This window comes from Rhodotorula graminis, assembly GCF_001329695.1.
Source record: "Rhodotorula graminis WP1 unplaced genomic scaffold RHOBAscaffold_15, whole genome shotgun sequence".
In the NCBI taxonomy this organism is placed as follows: domain Eukaryota; kingdom Fungi; phylum Basidiomycota; class Microbotryomycetes; order Sporidiobolales; family Sporidiobolaceae; genus Rhodotorula; species Rhodotorula graminis.
This window is the reverse complement of record NW_017264942.1, coordinates 488,063-501,825: the sequence shown is the minus strand read 5'-3', so window position 1 is coordinate 501,825 and position 13,763 is coordinate 488,063. Positions and strand designations below refer to the sequence as shown.

Genomic DNA, 13,763 nt, shown 5'->3' with positions numbered 1-13,763 from the left:
GTCTGGCTGACTGGGTGCACTAGGGCGCTAGTGCTGCAGCGTGAGTGGTGGGCGAGGAGACAAACAGCTGCGTCGCCCCTCGTTCGCTCGTCGCTCGCCCGCTTCTCGACCCGCACAAGCACAAAGACCTGCGCCGCAGCGCATGAGCCGACCTTCGAGCCTCGAGCTCGGCAGGGCGCGTCCAAACCCGCAAGACGAGGTGCGTCCTCCTCTCTTCTGCCCCCCTCCTCCTCCCCACCTCCGCTCACCCGCTCCGTAACAGCTCGACACGCTCCGCCTCGAGCTCGACGAGGCCCGCAACATCGTCAACGGCGCACAAGCACTCGCTCGCGTCCTCAGCCAGCAGCCAGACGACGAGGCCGACTTTGTCAGCTCGCTCCCCGACGCCCTCCTCGAGGAGCTCAGCCGCGCCCAGGACCGCATCCCGCGACTTGAACGCCGCATCAGCGCTCTCGAGGTGCAGCTTGGTGCGTCCCTCGCCCCCTTTGAGCACGCTCGCGACCTCGACTGACTCGCTCTCGCCCTCGCAGCTGCCGGGATTCCGACCCCGTTCTCGCCAGCTCAACCACCGCTGTCGGCCGTCGCCAATGGCTTCCATCGCCCGCAGGTCTCGAGCAGCTACGGCAGCAGCATCTTCGAGCGACCTTCGCCCGGGTTTCCTCCACCTGGTACGTCCCCTCGCCGGTCCTCCGAGCACGAATCGCATTGACCATTCGCCCTCCTCTGCAGCTCCTGAACCGCCGTCGCAAGCCCAGGTCGCCCTCGAGCGCCTTCTCGCCGCCCTGAGGCGACTCGGTGATCGCGGCGACCCGTACGAGCGCGTGCAGGTCATGGACGAGGTCGTCGACGTCGTCGACCAGTTCCCGTTCCTCAAGCTCGAGATCTCGCTCGAGGAGCACCTTCCTTCGTACATCTCTCGCGCCAGTCGTCTCCTGTGGGTGACCGACACTGAAGCTCTTGCCTGCAGGATCATGGCATGCCTCGCAGATTCTGCCGGGAAAGACGTCCGTGCTGCGACATACCGCCTCGTGCGCCACCTCATGGTCGACGCGTCCGATGCCATCCGCCTCAACGAGCACCACCTCCCGCTCTTTCTCGTCCGGTGCGTCCCGCCATCGCCGCTCGTCCCTCTAGAGGTCGCACGCCCTGACCTTCTGCCCTCGCAGGTCTCTCTCTCGCGACGCCAAGCACGACCACGAGAAGACGCAGGCGCTGCGGCTCGTCCGGGCCCTCATCGTGCTTGCTGGCCCGTCGCTCGGTCACGGCCGCGCGGTCGTCCCCGTCTCGGTCCTGCGCGGCGTCGTCGCGCTCGCAGAAACGCCCGAGGAACGACTGCGCGTCGCTGCGCTCGAGACGCTCGGCGAGCTCGGTGAGCAGCATCTCTCCCTCGTCTTGTCGCTCTCTGCGGCGTACACGGCCTGACGCAGCTCGCCCGCGACCGCCCGCAGTGATCCGCAACCTGCCGCTCCTCGTCGCGAGCGAGGGCCTTCGAGTCGTCCTGCAGGCCCTCGCCGATGGGCCGTTCGACTTTGCGCCGTACCTTGCGCTCGCGTTCCTCGCCGCTGTCGACCATCCCGACACCCGACAATGGCTGCGCCCGGGCGTCGACGTCGAGGTGCGTCCGGCTCGCTCGCTTTCTTTCTTGAAGGACCGTCCCTGACCCTCTTTCGTTGTCCAGGTCATTCTCGCAGGCTTCACCGAGGTGCACGGCAAGGGCTCGACTGTCGAGGAGCGCGTCAAGGCGAGCGCGGGCTTGGTCGCCACCTTTCTGCAGAGCTGGAGCGGTGCGTCCACCACCTCCCTCCCTCGGTCACTCCTCGCGCACCCGAGCTCACGCCGAGCCACACAGGCCTCTTCTACCTCAACATTCATGGCCGTCAAGCGCTCACGTCGCTTGTCGACTCGCTCACCAACCCTTCGCAGGTCATTCGGGTGCGTCGCCGACTCGTCTCTCCCTTCCCGACTCGACGGCCGTCGGCTGACCTACTTCCCCATGCAGGACACGCTCCTCGACATGCTCTTCGGCGTCTTCAACGTCAAGTCGCCAGCGCCTCACGGTCCGTCTCGCTCTCGCTCGACCGGCGGCGAGCCGCACGTCGCTGACTTTCCCGACGCGCGCAGAGCAAGGGCGCCCGTCGTTCTCGACCCTGTCGGCGCCTTCATCTGCATCAGCTCCTGGCGCCAACGCGCCGCAGCGTCGCACCAACCTGATCGACCAGTTCATGGCCGTCCTGCTCCTCATCTTTGTCGAGGCCGGCCTCATCGAGGTGCGCCCTCGCCTCCTGCCCCTGCTCAGTCCGACTCCATAGGCGAGACACTCATGCTCTGTCGTCACTTGCAGGCCCTCGCGTCGCTCGCTGCCGACCCGAAGGACCCGTCCACGGCGACCAAGGTCTCGCTCCTCATCGGCGAGATCCTCTCGCTCGCCAACCGCGTCCTCCCGGCGTCGCACGCCGTCCGGGTCCAGTCGTTGCCGTCGCTCTTTGCCCTCACGGCGGGCTTTGACCCGAGTCGGGAGCGCCTCGCGGCGAGCGACGCGCTGCTCAAGGTCGGGCGGTTCGAGCGCGAGAGGGAGCAACGCGTCGCAGGTGCCGGCGCCCTCGAGAGCCGCAGAGCTCGGTGCGCTCGCCTTTCGCCCTCTCTCTCACACTCTCTCGCCGACCGGCCCTGACGAAGCCGAGATCCTGCAGGGCCAACTCGCTCGAGGACCCGCAACAGCGCGCCTCGGCCTCCATCTCGAGCGTCCGCCTTGCCGCCGCCCTGTCGATGGACGACCTCGCGTTCCGCAACCTCCTCCTCGAGAGCGGTGTCCTGTCGGCCAAGGAGGAGACGCGCTGGGTCCCCGACGCCCTCTATACGCTCGTGCAGGGCCCGCTCCGCAACGCGCGCCGGCTCGAGGAGGCGACGAGGGCGACCAAGTTCATGCGGCGCGTGCTCGCGTTCTACCACCCGTTCGCGCTGCGGTTCAGCGACTTGCCCAAGGACCCGGTGCGCCCTCCTCTCCCTCTTTCTCCCTTCGAGACACGAGCTCATGTTCCTCGTGCCGCCGTCCCTCCCCCTCTTCCTCCCTCGCCTCGCCTTCCTGCCCGACACAGCTTACCGACAAGTGGGTCGACCTCGGGTGCGAGATCGTGTCGATGCTCGTCGCGAGCCCGGTCGGCGTCCAGTTCCTGGTCGAGGACAAGCTCTTGCCGCAACTCGCCGAGGCGCTCTTCCAGCTCGACACGGTGCGTCCTCCTTCTCCCTTCATCCTGTCGCGACCGACGCCTGATGACTAGCGCACACAGGCGAGCGGCGCACCAATTCTTCTGACCAAGGACCGGGTCGAGGGCACGATCTCGAGCGGGTACTTCTCGATGCTCGGCGTGCTGTCGCGGTCCGAGGCTGGCAGGAGGTGCGTCCTACTCTTCCTTCGTCTCTCGCAACGTCGTGAGACTGACCTTGGCGCCCCGCAACAGCCTGCTCGACGAGCTCAAGCTGTGGACCGCCTTCTACCGCATCGCCGAGATGCGCAACCGCGAGGACCTCGTCCGCCTCATCATCGACAACATCGACTACTCGACGTGCGTCTCTCGGTCCTCGCCTCTGTCTTGCAGAGCCTGACTGACGTCGAGCGTCCCCTGCAGAGACGGTCATGCGCGTGTTTTCCTGTCCAAGGCCCTCACGTCGAGCTACAAGGCGAGCCCTGCACGAGTCGTCCGCCCGGCAGACCGTCACTGACCCTCCCTCCCTCATGCAGCACGTCCGCCACTACGCCACGCAGCGCCTTGCCAAGATCCTCGCCGCCCCGGCAGGCCCGACACCGTGGCAGATCGAGCTCCTCGTCCAGCAGCTGTACGATCCGGCGCCCGAGGTCGTCACGCTCGCCATCCGGGCCCTCGCCGACGCCTGTGCGTCCCAAGACGTCCTGCGCGCCGTCGTCGGTCTCCGCCCGGCGCTCGAGGTCCTGCCCGTCGACGAGGGCGAGCCGCTCCTCATGCTCTTCTTGGCCGACTCGGCCGGCGTCGGGTACCTTCAAGAGATTGGCTGGGTCGAGCGCGAGCTCGAGACGTGGTACCAGGTGCGTCACCTCGCTCGAGGACTCTCTCCCTGCGCGGACGCGACCTGACCTTTCTCGCTCGCCTCGCAGGAGCGCAACCTCGTCTACATGGTCGAGCTCGAACTCGCGCTCGGTGCGGCGCTCAAGGCCGACGGCGGCGTGCAGGGCTCCTCGTGCGTCCTCAACTCTCTCGCCTCATCATTGCCGAGCAGGGCTCACCCTTTGACGACGTCGCAGGTCGCGCTTTGACGGCACCCCGCCGGCGCACCTCTACGGCGAGCTCGCTCGGACGGCCGAGGGCTGCGACATACTTCGCGACAGCGAGCGCATGGACGACCTCGTCGACGTCGTGCACATGCACGAGGAGTCGGCGCTCGAGCGCACGTACGTCGTCGAGCTCAAGAGCGTGCTGTGGGCCATCGTGCGTGCCCTCTCCCTCCTCGTCCTCCTCCCCTCATCGTCGATCCCTCTCCTGACACCCTCCGCTCGCTCGACAGGGTCACATCGGCGCGAGCTCGACCGGGCTTGCCGTCCTCGACGAGTACGACGTCCTGACCGACCTCGTCCAGATCGCCGCCTTCTCGCCCGTCTACTCGCTTCGAGGGTCCGTCCTGCCTTTCTCTTGCTCTCGAAGAGTGTCGCACCAAGACCTGACTCGTACGTGCTCCCGCAGAACGGCCACGTACGCCCTCGCGTTCATCTCGTCGACCGAGGAAGGCGCCGAGATGCTCGACGAGCTCGGGTGGGAGAGCGTCTTTACTCCGTTGCGCGGTCCGACGGGCATCTGCGTCCCGATGTACCTCAACGACTACATCTTTGTGCGTCCTCGTGCCTCCCCTCCCTCTTTCGCCTCTCATCGGCGAGCTCGTTCTGACTCGTCGTTCCCCTCGTCGCGCACAGACCCCGATGTGGGACCCGCCGCTCCTCGACCTCCCGGGCACGTTCGAGCTCGCGCCGTCGACCTCGTCTCTCGAGCGCGAGGCCCTGTCCGCCCTCGCCAACCTGTCGAACCACATCCTCGCGACCAAAGCGTCGCGCACCCTCACGCGCCTCAAGGCCCGCCACCGCTCCCTCTTTGCCTCTCCCGCCCTGTACGCTCGCGCCGGCGAGATGCTCGCGAGCCACCACTACCGGTTCGCCGTGCGCAAGTACGTCATGGAGCTGTTCGACGTCGAGCTCGACCCGGCGATGGCGGCTCGAGTCGCCGACGCGGCCGAGGCGCTCAGGCAGCGGCGCCGATGGGACATGGACCCGGACGAGGCGATGCGCGTCTCGCAGCTCTCGTCTGGGCTGCAACGGGTGGCGGGCCTGGACGGGGCCGGGCAGTGGGCGGCGTCGGCGGCGGGCGACGTGCCAGGCAGCCTCCTCGGCAGCCTCGTTGGCGGCGGCGGTCGCGGCGGAGGGGACGACGAGTCGGATGACGATGATGATGACGACGACGACGACGACGAGTCGAGCGGGGCAGAGGTGGACGCGGCCATCCCGGTCAAGGAGCTCACGCCGCTCGTGACGGTCCGAGGCTTCCTCCTCGGCTGAGTGCTTTCTGCGCATATTTGTGTACCTGTCTGTTGTCATTATTAGCATCGTTGCGTCCTCCCTGGCTCCTGCGAGAGGTGCGGCATGCTATGCGAAACAGCGAGACCCTGGGAACTCCGCCAGCGCGACAACGCGCGGCGAACCGTTCGTCAACCACCTCGCCCTCGCCCCTCGCACGAGCTGCGACTAGCCCGACTCGACCGCACAAAGCACAGCACTCGCCAGCATGCCGCGGCAGGACACGATCTTCGATGTGGACGAGACGGGCGCGGGCAACCTCGCCTTCCAAGGTGCGCCCCCCTCTCGGTCACCACGCGTTCGGTGGACGAGCTAGGAGGGCTGACCTCGCGCACACAGACTTCAGCACCGGGTCCATCCAGCCCGACGTCCCGCTCGGCCGCATCTCGCCCAACGGCGCCTCGTCGTCGTCGTCGCCCTCCCTACATGTGCGCGCAGGCCAGGACTTGTACAGCGCAGAGCAGCGCCTCGGCAGCTCGATCGACGGCGCCACAAAGAGCGGCGGCGTCCTCAACCTCGACTTTTGTGCGTCGTCGTTCTCTGCAACTTGGGCCTGTCACTGACCCTCGGACCCGCCCGCCGCAGACTCGAGCTGGTTCGACGTCAACACGGCCAAGGTCCTCGAGCGGTGCTACAAGACGCTGTTGCCCAAGGAGGACTATGTCGGCGAGGTGCTCGAGGGCGCGCCGGACCTCTACGGTGAGCCCTCTCCTCTCCTCCTCCTCCTCGTCGTGGGCGCCATCCCTGACTCCCTCTCTCTCTCTTGCGCGCGCGGAACAGGGCCGTTCTGGGTCCCGACGACGCTCGTGTTTTCGCTGTTCCTCACCTCGTCGCTGTACACGTCGATCGCGGCCTACCTCGACGACGCCGAGTACACGTACGACTTTACCCGCTTGGGAGCAGCCACCTCGGTCGTGTGCGTCCCTCCCTCTCTCTCGCAAAGTCGCAGGCACTCAAACCCCCTCGCGCGCACCCGCAGCTACACGTACTACCTCGGCGTGCCCCTGCTCGTGTGGGCCGCCATCAAGTACTGGGCCGGCGCGTCGGACCGCTCTCCCGTCGAGATCGTCAGCTTGTACGGCTACTCGTCGACCGTCTGGATACTCGTCGCAGTGCGTCCACTCTCTCTCTCTCCCACACACGCCAGAACGAGCGACTGACTCTCGATTGCGCGGGCGCAGTGGCTCTCGCTCATCCCGGTCAGCTTTGTCTCGGGCGCGTTCGCCCTCGTCGGCACCCTCCTGTCGCTCTTCTTCCTCGTGCGCAACCTGTACCCGATCCTCGCGACGGCCCCCAACGTCTCGGCGCGCATCCTCATCGTCGTCGTCGCCGTCCTCCACCTCGTGTACGCCGTCGCCGTCTGGTGGGGGTTCGTGCGCGGCGGCAGGGGCGCCCTCGTCGACCGCGACCTCAAGGACGTGGCGGGCGAGATTGGGAACGGGCTTGGCCAGATCGGGTCGGACGTCGGCGAGGAGGTCCTGAGGAGGTGGCGGTCGTAGCGCAGTCCTCGCCTCTCCTTGAGCAACTTGGCCGTGTCTCTCTCTCTCTTTCTCTCGGCGCCGACGACCAGCTCGACAGATGCTGTCGTTGCTCGTTTCAGCTACTCGAGTGTCTAGATGACGCGCTTGTGCTGCAGCTCGGCGATGCGGCGGTCCGAGTAGCCAAGCTCGCGCAGGACCTCGACCGAGTGCTGCTTGAGGACCGGCGGCGGGCGCGTGAACTGCGACGAGGGGCGCGCTCGTCAGTCGACGGAGAGACAGGCACAGAGAGAGAAAGAGAGGGGACGCACCTCCATGCGGTGGCCGTTGTACTGGACGGCGGGCGCGACGAGCTTGATCTTGCCCGCCCTCGGGTGGTCCACCTCGCGCACCATGTCCCTCGCGACCGTCTGCGGGTGCTCAAACGTGCCCTTGATGTCGTTGACGGGCGCGAACGGGAACCCGCCGCCCTTGAACCGCTCGAGCCAGTGCGCCGTCGGGTGCGCGCCGAGCGCGTCCTCGATCAGGGGCACGAGCGTCGACCGGTTCGCGACCCGTTGGCTGTTGGTGCTGAACGAGGGCGACGTCGCCCACTCGTCGCGCGCGAGGAGCGTCGACAGCTTCTTGAACTGGCCGTCTGCGAGAGAGAGAGGGAAGCGGCTTGGTCAGGTTCGAGGTTCGAGAGAGGGAGAGAGAGGGCGACACGTGGACGCACCGTTGCCAGCGCCGATCATGACAAAGCCGTCCTGGGTCGGGAAGACCTGGTAGGGTACGATGCTGCGGCGCGAGAGTCAGGTCGTGCAACAACGAGAGAGAACGAGCGAACGAGCGGACGGACCTCGGGTGCGCCGTCCCTTGCCGAGTCGCCTCCTGCCCAGCAATCAGGTAGTTGCTCGCAATGTTGGCGAGCGACGCGATCTGCGACTCGAACAGGTTGACGTCGATGTGCATGCCTTCGCCCGTCTGGGCGCGCGACAGCAGGCCGGCGAGGATGGCCGACTTGGCGTACAGGCCCGTCGTCAGGTCTGCGGGCGCGGCAAGCGAGGTTCAGGTTTCGTCGTGGAGCAGGTGCGGGGCAGGGAGAGAGGGGGCGCACCCGTGATGGCGACGCCGACCTTGACCGGCGGCCCGTTCGCCTCGCCCGTGATGTGCATCAGGCCCGCCTCGGCCTCGCTGCAGGGACGCGACAGGGCGTCAGTTTCGAGGTCACAGAGAGGAAGAGGTGGTGACGACGCACATGTTGACGTCGTAGCCCGGGTTGCGCGAGTAGGGGCCCGACTGGCCGTAACCTGGACGACGAGGCAGGTCAGTGCGCGGTTTCGAAGGAGCGAGATCGAGAGAGCGCAGGACGCACCCGACACGGACGCGTAGACGAGCTTCGAGTTGAGCTCGCGACACGCTTCGTACCCAAAGCCCATCTCGGCGAGTTTGCCTGTGCGCGTGGGAGGGGGGGGGGGGGTCAGTGCGCGCGTTCGCCGCGAAGAAGGCTCGTCGCGGCGCACCTGGGACATAGTTCTCGACCTGCACACACTCGATTGACGTCAGGGTCACGTGCCCTTGAGCGAAAAGGGAGGGAGACAGGACGCACCAGGACGTCGGCGCGCTTGACGAGCTCTCGCAGGATCTCCTTGCCCTCCTCCTTCTTGAAGTCAAGCCCGACACTCCTCTTTCCGCGGTTCACCTGTTGCGCCTCGTTGTCAGCTCAGGTCCAGACAGGCGGAGAAGAGAGCGAGGACGCACCTGGAGGAAGTAGGCCGACTCGGGCGGAAGCGAGTTCCAGTCGTCGACGCGCAGAGCAGGCTCGCCGTCGAGCGAGGGTGACGGAGGCGGTGTCGGCGGCATCTCGATGAGCGGTGCGCTTGGCGGGATCCCTGTAGGTCAAGGGAGAAGGTGAGCATGAGGGCGAGGGACGAGAGAAGGAGAGAGGGCGAGGCGAGGACGCACACGAGCGAGTGTCGTCTCCCTTTTCTGGGTGCTCGACCTTGATGACCTCGGCGCCCAAGTCGGCGAGCATCATCTGCGGTGCGGGAGATTGCGGTGTCAGCTTGTGGTCGGTCGGTCGAGGGAGCTGCTGGGCAACCTCGAGGTGTGGGGTGGGGGAAGGAGGGCGAGCCGAAGAGGGAGAGGGGCAAGCTCACGGTGGCATAGGGACCTGCGAGGACTCGAGTGAGATCGAGCACGCGCACGCCCTTGAGCGGCGGGGGCATGGCGGTCGCGGTGCCGCGACTCGAAGATGAGGAGGACGAGGCCAGACGTGGAGATGAGGCGGTCGCCAAGCTGCGGGTGCAGCGTGCGGCCGTGCGGGTGCTCTGTCGTGCGAGCATGGCGGGGCGAGTGCTGTGCAGCTGTGCAAGGAGAGCGAGCGGGGAGACGACGAGCGGCCCCGGCGTCCAACCTTCCCGCGGGAACTCGACAAGAGCCGTCTACGCTCAGACCCCGGCTCGCTCGTCTTGAACAGCATCGACGACCGCAGCATACTCACGGCGCAGTCGTCGACACCGTGATCGCAGTGAACCGGTGCACGTGCAGCAATGCGAGCGCGCGCCTGCTCTTCGCGACAGATCTCTCAGCTTGTTCGCTCTCGGCGGCGGCGAGAGAAGCTTTCATGCGGGCGAAGGCTACATGCTCTCAAGCGTCGTGAACGTATCGCGCTGCTGGAGCGAATAGGAAAGCCAGATCCGTAGAGGCAGGCGAGAAGGAGCGGAAAGGCTCGCTTGGAGCGTCGTGCGCAGGCCGCGCACCGACGTGCGAGCACGACCCGCCGGGCGCACGAGCTCGTCAAGCTGGAGGATGGGAACGGCTCGAGCGTTTCCGCGCTGGATGGCCGGGCAGCGACAGAGCTCGCCGCAGCGCATGGTGCGTCGTCGCACACGAGCGTTGCTGGACGCCCGACAGCCAGCTCGACCGACTTGCTCACGCCGTCGCTAGCTCAGTACCGTGCTCAGAGCGTGGGAGCCAGAGCGGCGCCTCGAAGCAACGAGCGCAAGCCGGGCCGGTCGCTCGGCGCCGTTGAGAGGCGAGAGAGCAGCTGCGAGCCGAGCGGACGGCATGTAGCGAGGCGACGAGGCGGCACGGTCGCAGTACACCGTAGACTCGTCGAGCCCAGCTGGTCTTGAGCGCTGCACAGTGTGCGAGTCGAGCAGGAGAGCCAGTCGAGGAGGCGGCGGAGCGCAGGGCACCGAGCCAGCGCAGCAGCCCGACTCGCGGCGGGCCCAGTCGCCCAGCAGACAGGCACACTCGAGCGAGAGTCTGAGCGTGCGACAGGAAGCTGTAGAGCGGAGGTGGAGAAGAGCTGGGTGCGCGCGGCGGCGGCGGCAGAGGCGAGCTCGCCTCTTGCTCGCTGCGGCCGGCCTCGCCTCGCTTGGTTCCCCCGTCTCGCACCCGGTCAACCCTCTCGTAAACAATGGTCAGTCTGCGCCTGCCCTCCACCACCATCGTCCACAGCACCGCCAGCTGCACCCCACCGCACCCACTCCCGCCGCCGCCCTCGTCCGCCTCACCCTCCGCAAACTTGTCGACCACCTCGACTCGACGCCTCGCTCGCCCGTCGCCTCCATGGTGCGCGACAGAGCGCTCTGCGAGCACGGCAGCGGCGGCCACATCTAGAGCTGGAGCTCGCGCGGGAGCGGGCGAGCTGGCGATGAGGATGGAGGTCGTCGAGCTCGCGGCGGTGCACGGCGCGGCGGCAGGCGAGCGCCGGTGGGGCGTGTCGCTGGGCAGCTCGACACGTGCAGCAGGGTGCCCGCCGTCCTGCGGCGGAACGAGCCAGCTGCGCACGAGCGAGCCGTCGTCGCCGTGCCCGTGCTCGACCCTGCGACCTCGACGGCCAGACGACCCGCCAAACTCGCCTTGCCGCTCCAGCACCCTACCCGACGTGTTCAGAGCACTGTGCTGACCTCGGCTTCACGCACCTGCAGGGCAAGTACGCGCAGTCGCACCTCATCAAGGACCGCAAGGCGGTCGGCATCTCGAAGGGCTCGTACCTCCGTGTTCACTACAAGAACACTCGGTGCGTCCCTATCTCTCTCCCTCCCAAGAGCCGCAGAGAAGCTCACTGTGTTGCCCCTCTGCAGCGAGACCGCCGCCGCCGTCTCGGGCCTGACCCTCGCCAAGGCGATCAAGCTCCTCGAGGAGGTGCAGACCCACACGGCGTGCATCCCCTTCCGCCGCCACAACGGTGCCGTCGGCCGCACTGCCCAGGCCAAGGTCCACGGCGTCGTCCAGGGTCGCTGGCCCGTCAAGTCGGCCAAGTTCCTCCTCGCCCTGATCAAGAACGCCCAGGCCAACGCCGAGGCCAACGGCCTCGACAAGGACGAGCTCATGGTCAAGAACATCTCGGTCCAGCAGGCCCCGAAGATGCGGTGCGTCCCTGGCTCGCTCCGTCGTGGTCGTCGTCGTTCGGAACGCGCACTGACCCCGTCCTCCCCCTCCCTTCTCTCGACCTCTACAGCCGCCGCACCTACCGCGCTCACGGTCGCATCAACCCGTACCAGTCGTCGCCGACCCACCTCGAGATCATTCTCGCCCCGATGTACGCCGAGGTCCCCAAGGCCGACGAGGAGCAGGAGGTCGCCGCCCCGCAGGAGACCATCGAGGCCTAAACCCCCTCTCCCCCCTCCTTCCTTCTAGCACCCCCCCTTACCCAGACGCCGTCATCCCCGTTGTTGTAGCGTTCCACCCGGCGAGCGCTCGGCTCCCCCCTCCAAGTGAGAGGGTGTCGGGCGCTCATGCATGCCGGGCTGCAGTGCGAGGTGGTGGACCCACCCCTGCCGTGTCCCGCGACCCTCGTCTCCCTTTGTGGGACGTGTGGTTGGGCGGGACTGTCCGGAAAGCTCTCGTTCTCTCTAGCGCGCGCTCGTCGTTGCCGCCGTCGTCGGCCCGGCGGGTCGTTTCGACCTCGCTGCCACGTCGCGCCGCCTCTTTCGTGTCAGCTGCGCCTCTCCTCGTCGTCGTTCTCGTGGGTCCCAGCCGGGCGTCGCGAGTCGAGCCCCGCCTCGACCGCCGCGCGCTCTCGCTCAGACCCGTTCTTGCTCGCCTCGGCTGCGGCGGCCGCTCTCTCTCTCTCCCTGCTCTCGCTTGATCTCTCGACCCTGCGACTTCTCGTACGCCGGCGCACGCAGGTGCAGCGAGGCGTCGTGCGCGGCGACCGGCTCGCACCTCGTGCTCGCGCTCGTTGCGACCTTCTCAAGTCGAGCGATCTCTCGCTGTGCACGCTTCTCGCTCAGGGCGGCTCTCTCGAGTTCACAGACGTCTCTCGAGGCTAGAGCGGACCGGCTGAAGGCGCTCGAGAGGCTGTGAGACCGCGTATCAGGCTCGAGTGAGGCTCGAGCCGCTCGTCTGGTTGACTTCGTCTGACTGGCGAGAAGCTCTCGTTGGGGCGGTTGGTACAGGGATTTGACACGACGCGAACGCTACATAAAGTCCTCCTCGCCGTCAAACTGCCGACAAGGGAAAGTGTCAGTCGAGGATGTGAGTACGAGACGAAGAGAGAGAGAGAGAGATGGAGCGCACCTCGCCCTCCTTGCGACTCGCCTCCCACCGGTCCTCCTCCCACGCCTCGGTCCCCTCGCCTCGATGCAGCCGCTCGTAGCTCTTGGCCTCGACGTCGGCCTTGCGCGCGCGCGCGACGGCGAGCTCGGCGTTGCGCAGCTCGGTCGCCGCGAGCCGCTTTGCGCGCTGCCGCGCCGAGTCGCGCAGGGTGCGCTCGGCTTCGTGGTCGACCTCGACCTCGCGCTTGGTCTTGCTGCGCGTGTAGGTGCGAGAGGGCGCGGCGCGGGTCAGAGCCAGGGTCCCGACGCAGATGAGGAGGAAGAAGGGGCGCACTTGAGGCGGTTGACGACGGCGTTTTCGCGCTCGTCGATGCGGAACCGGCGGACCTTGCGCGGGTCGTGGAACGTGACCGAGCCCGTCGCAAAGTCGCCGCGCTTGAGGATGTTGGTCGCCAGGCAGTAGATGATGGTGACGCCGACCTTGTTGCCCTGTCGGTGGGTGGGTTCGTCAGTGAGGCTCTACACGAACGGCGACCACAGACTTGTGGGCTCGCCGAAAGGCTCGGTGTCTCGACCTGTAGCGCAGGGCGCCGCGAGGACAAGAGGGCGAGGGACGCACCTGGATCGAACCGGCCTTGCACAGGTGGCCGGCGTCGAGGAGGAGCTTCTCGGGAATCTTGTCCCACTCCATGCCCTCGGGCATGCGCAGGTAGATGTGCGGCGAGCTGAGCTGCAGGTTGGAAGGAGGGGTCAGCAAGCGCACGAGGACGAGAGGGAGAGAGAGCGAGGGAGCGAGGCGCACCTTGTCGACGTGAACCCAGACGTCCTGCTCGGGGATAAAGTGCTTGAGGAGCTCCTCGTCTGCGTCGAAGGGTTGTCAGGCGGCCGGAAGAACGAGGGCGAGGCGAGGAGAGGCGGACGCACTCTCGAACTATGGGCGAGGAGGAAACGGGTCAGCTCGTGCGCCTCGTTGCCAAGCGCGAGATGGGCGAGGGCTCACCTTGTCCTTGCCTGCGTAGATGACGACGGGCTTGTCGTCGCCGAGCGCGTTGGACGAGAAGAAGAGGACCATGTTGGCCTTTGCGAGGAAGCGGGGCGAAGCAGCTGCCGCACTCGTCAAACGGTTCCGTGACGTAGTCGAGCCGGCTTGAATAAGCGTGCAGAACCAGCTGCACGAGCTTCAAGCTGTCCTGGCGGTGACGA

The 13,763-nt window shown here is 67.1% G+C and overlaps 5 protein-coding genes across 5 annotated transcripts; 3 read left to right on the top strand and 2 right to left on the bottom strand.

The window, feature by feature from the left end:
• Positions 1–142: 142 nt before the first annotated feature.
• On the top strand, positions 143–5,575 carry RHOBADRAFT_46916 (uncharacterized protein; the record flags this gene model as incomplete). Its single annotated transcript, XM_018414886.1, has 23 exons — positions 143–199; positions 263–467; positions 531–668; positions 730–907; positions 968–1,102; positions 1,167–1,369; positions 1,449–1,615; positions 1,679–1,784; positions 1,850–1,932; positions 2,000–2,057; positions 2,122–2,267; positions 2,342–2,619; positions 2,691–2,988; positions 3,096–3,227; positions 3,288–3,394; positions 3,459–3,563; positions 3,627–3,696; positions 3,740–4,060; positions 4,130–4,212; positions 4,277–4,460; positions 4,537–4,643; positions 4,713–4,857; positions 4,940–5,575. 23 exons carry the CDS (start codon positions 143–145, stop codon positions 5,573–5,575), a joined length of 3,942 nt encoding a protein of 1,313 aa, XP_018268512.1.
• Positions 5,576–6,180: 605 nt separating this feature from the next.
• Positions 6,181–7,092, top strand: RHOBADRAFT_18288 (uncharacterized protein; the record flags this gene model as incomplete). The annotated part of the gene is made up of 4 exons (XM_018412421.1): positions 6,181–6,292; positions 6,374–6,509; positions 6,573–6,705; positions 6,775–7,092. Coding segments are annotated over 4 exons (699 nt in total), but the record flags the coding sequence as incomplete, so codon positions are not given.
• Positions 7,093–7,158: 66 nt separating this feature from the next.
• RHOBADRAFT_39509 (uncharacterized protein) lies at positions 7,159–9,386 on the bottom strand. The gene is made up of 12 exons (XM_018413625.1): positions 9,210–9,386; positions 9,016–9,088; positions 8,812–8,942; positions 8,660–8,752; positions 8,574–8,592; positions 8,426–8,503; positions 8,309–8,360; positions 8,168–8,244; positions 7,910–8,096; positions 7,787–7,848; positions 7,383–7,708; positions 7,159–7,313 (listed from the first exon to the last, which is right to left on the bottom strand). Exons 1-12 carry the CDS (start codon positions 9,276–9,278, stop codon positions 7,206–7,208), a joined length of 1,275 nt encoding a protein of 424 aa, XP_018268510.1. The 5' UTR covers positions 9,279–9,386; the 3' UTR covers positions 7,159–7,205.
• Positions 9,387–10,460: 1,074 nt separating this feature from the next.
• RHOBADRAFT_65633 (uncharacterized protein) lies at positions 10,461–11,963 on the top strand. The gene is made up of 4 exons (XM_018418745.1): positions 10,461–10,477; positions 10,989–11,080; positions 11,145–11,432; positions 11,522–11,963. Exons 1-4 carry the CDS (start codon positions 10,475–10,477, stop codon positions 11,670–11,672), a joined length of 534 nt encoding a protein of 177 aa, XP_018268509.1. The 5' UTR covers positions 10,461–10,474; the 3' UTR covers positions 11,673–11,963.
• Positions 11,964–12,482: 519 nt separating this feature from the next.
• On the bottom strand, positions 12,483–13,632 carry RHOBADRAFT_46912 (uncharacterized protein; the record flags this gene model as incomplete). Its single annotated transcript, XM_018414885.1, has 7 exons — positions 12,483–12,509; positions 12,583–12,814; positions 12,895–13,049; positions 13,180–13,290; positions 13,363–13,421; positions 13,485–13,491; positions 13,561–13,632. 7 exons carry the CDS (start codon positions 13,630–13,632, stop codon positions 12,483–12,485), a joined length of 663 nt encoding a protein of 220 aa, XP_018268508.1.
• Between the last annotated feature and the right edge of the window lie 131 nt (positions 13,633–13,763).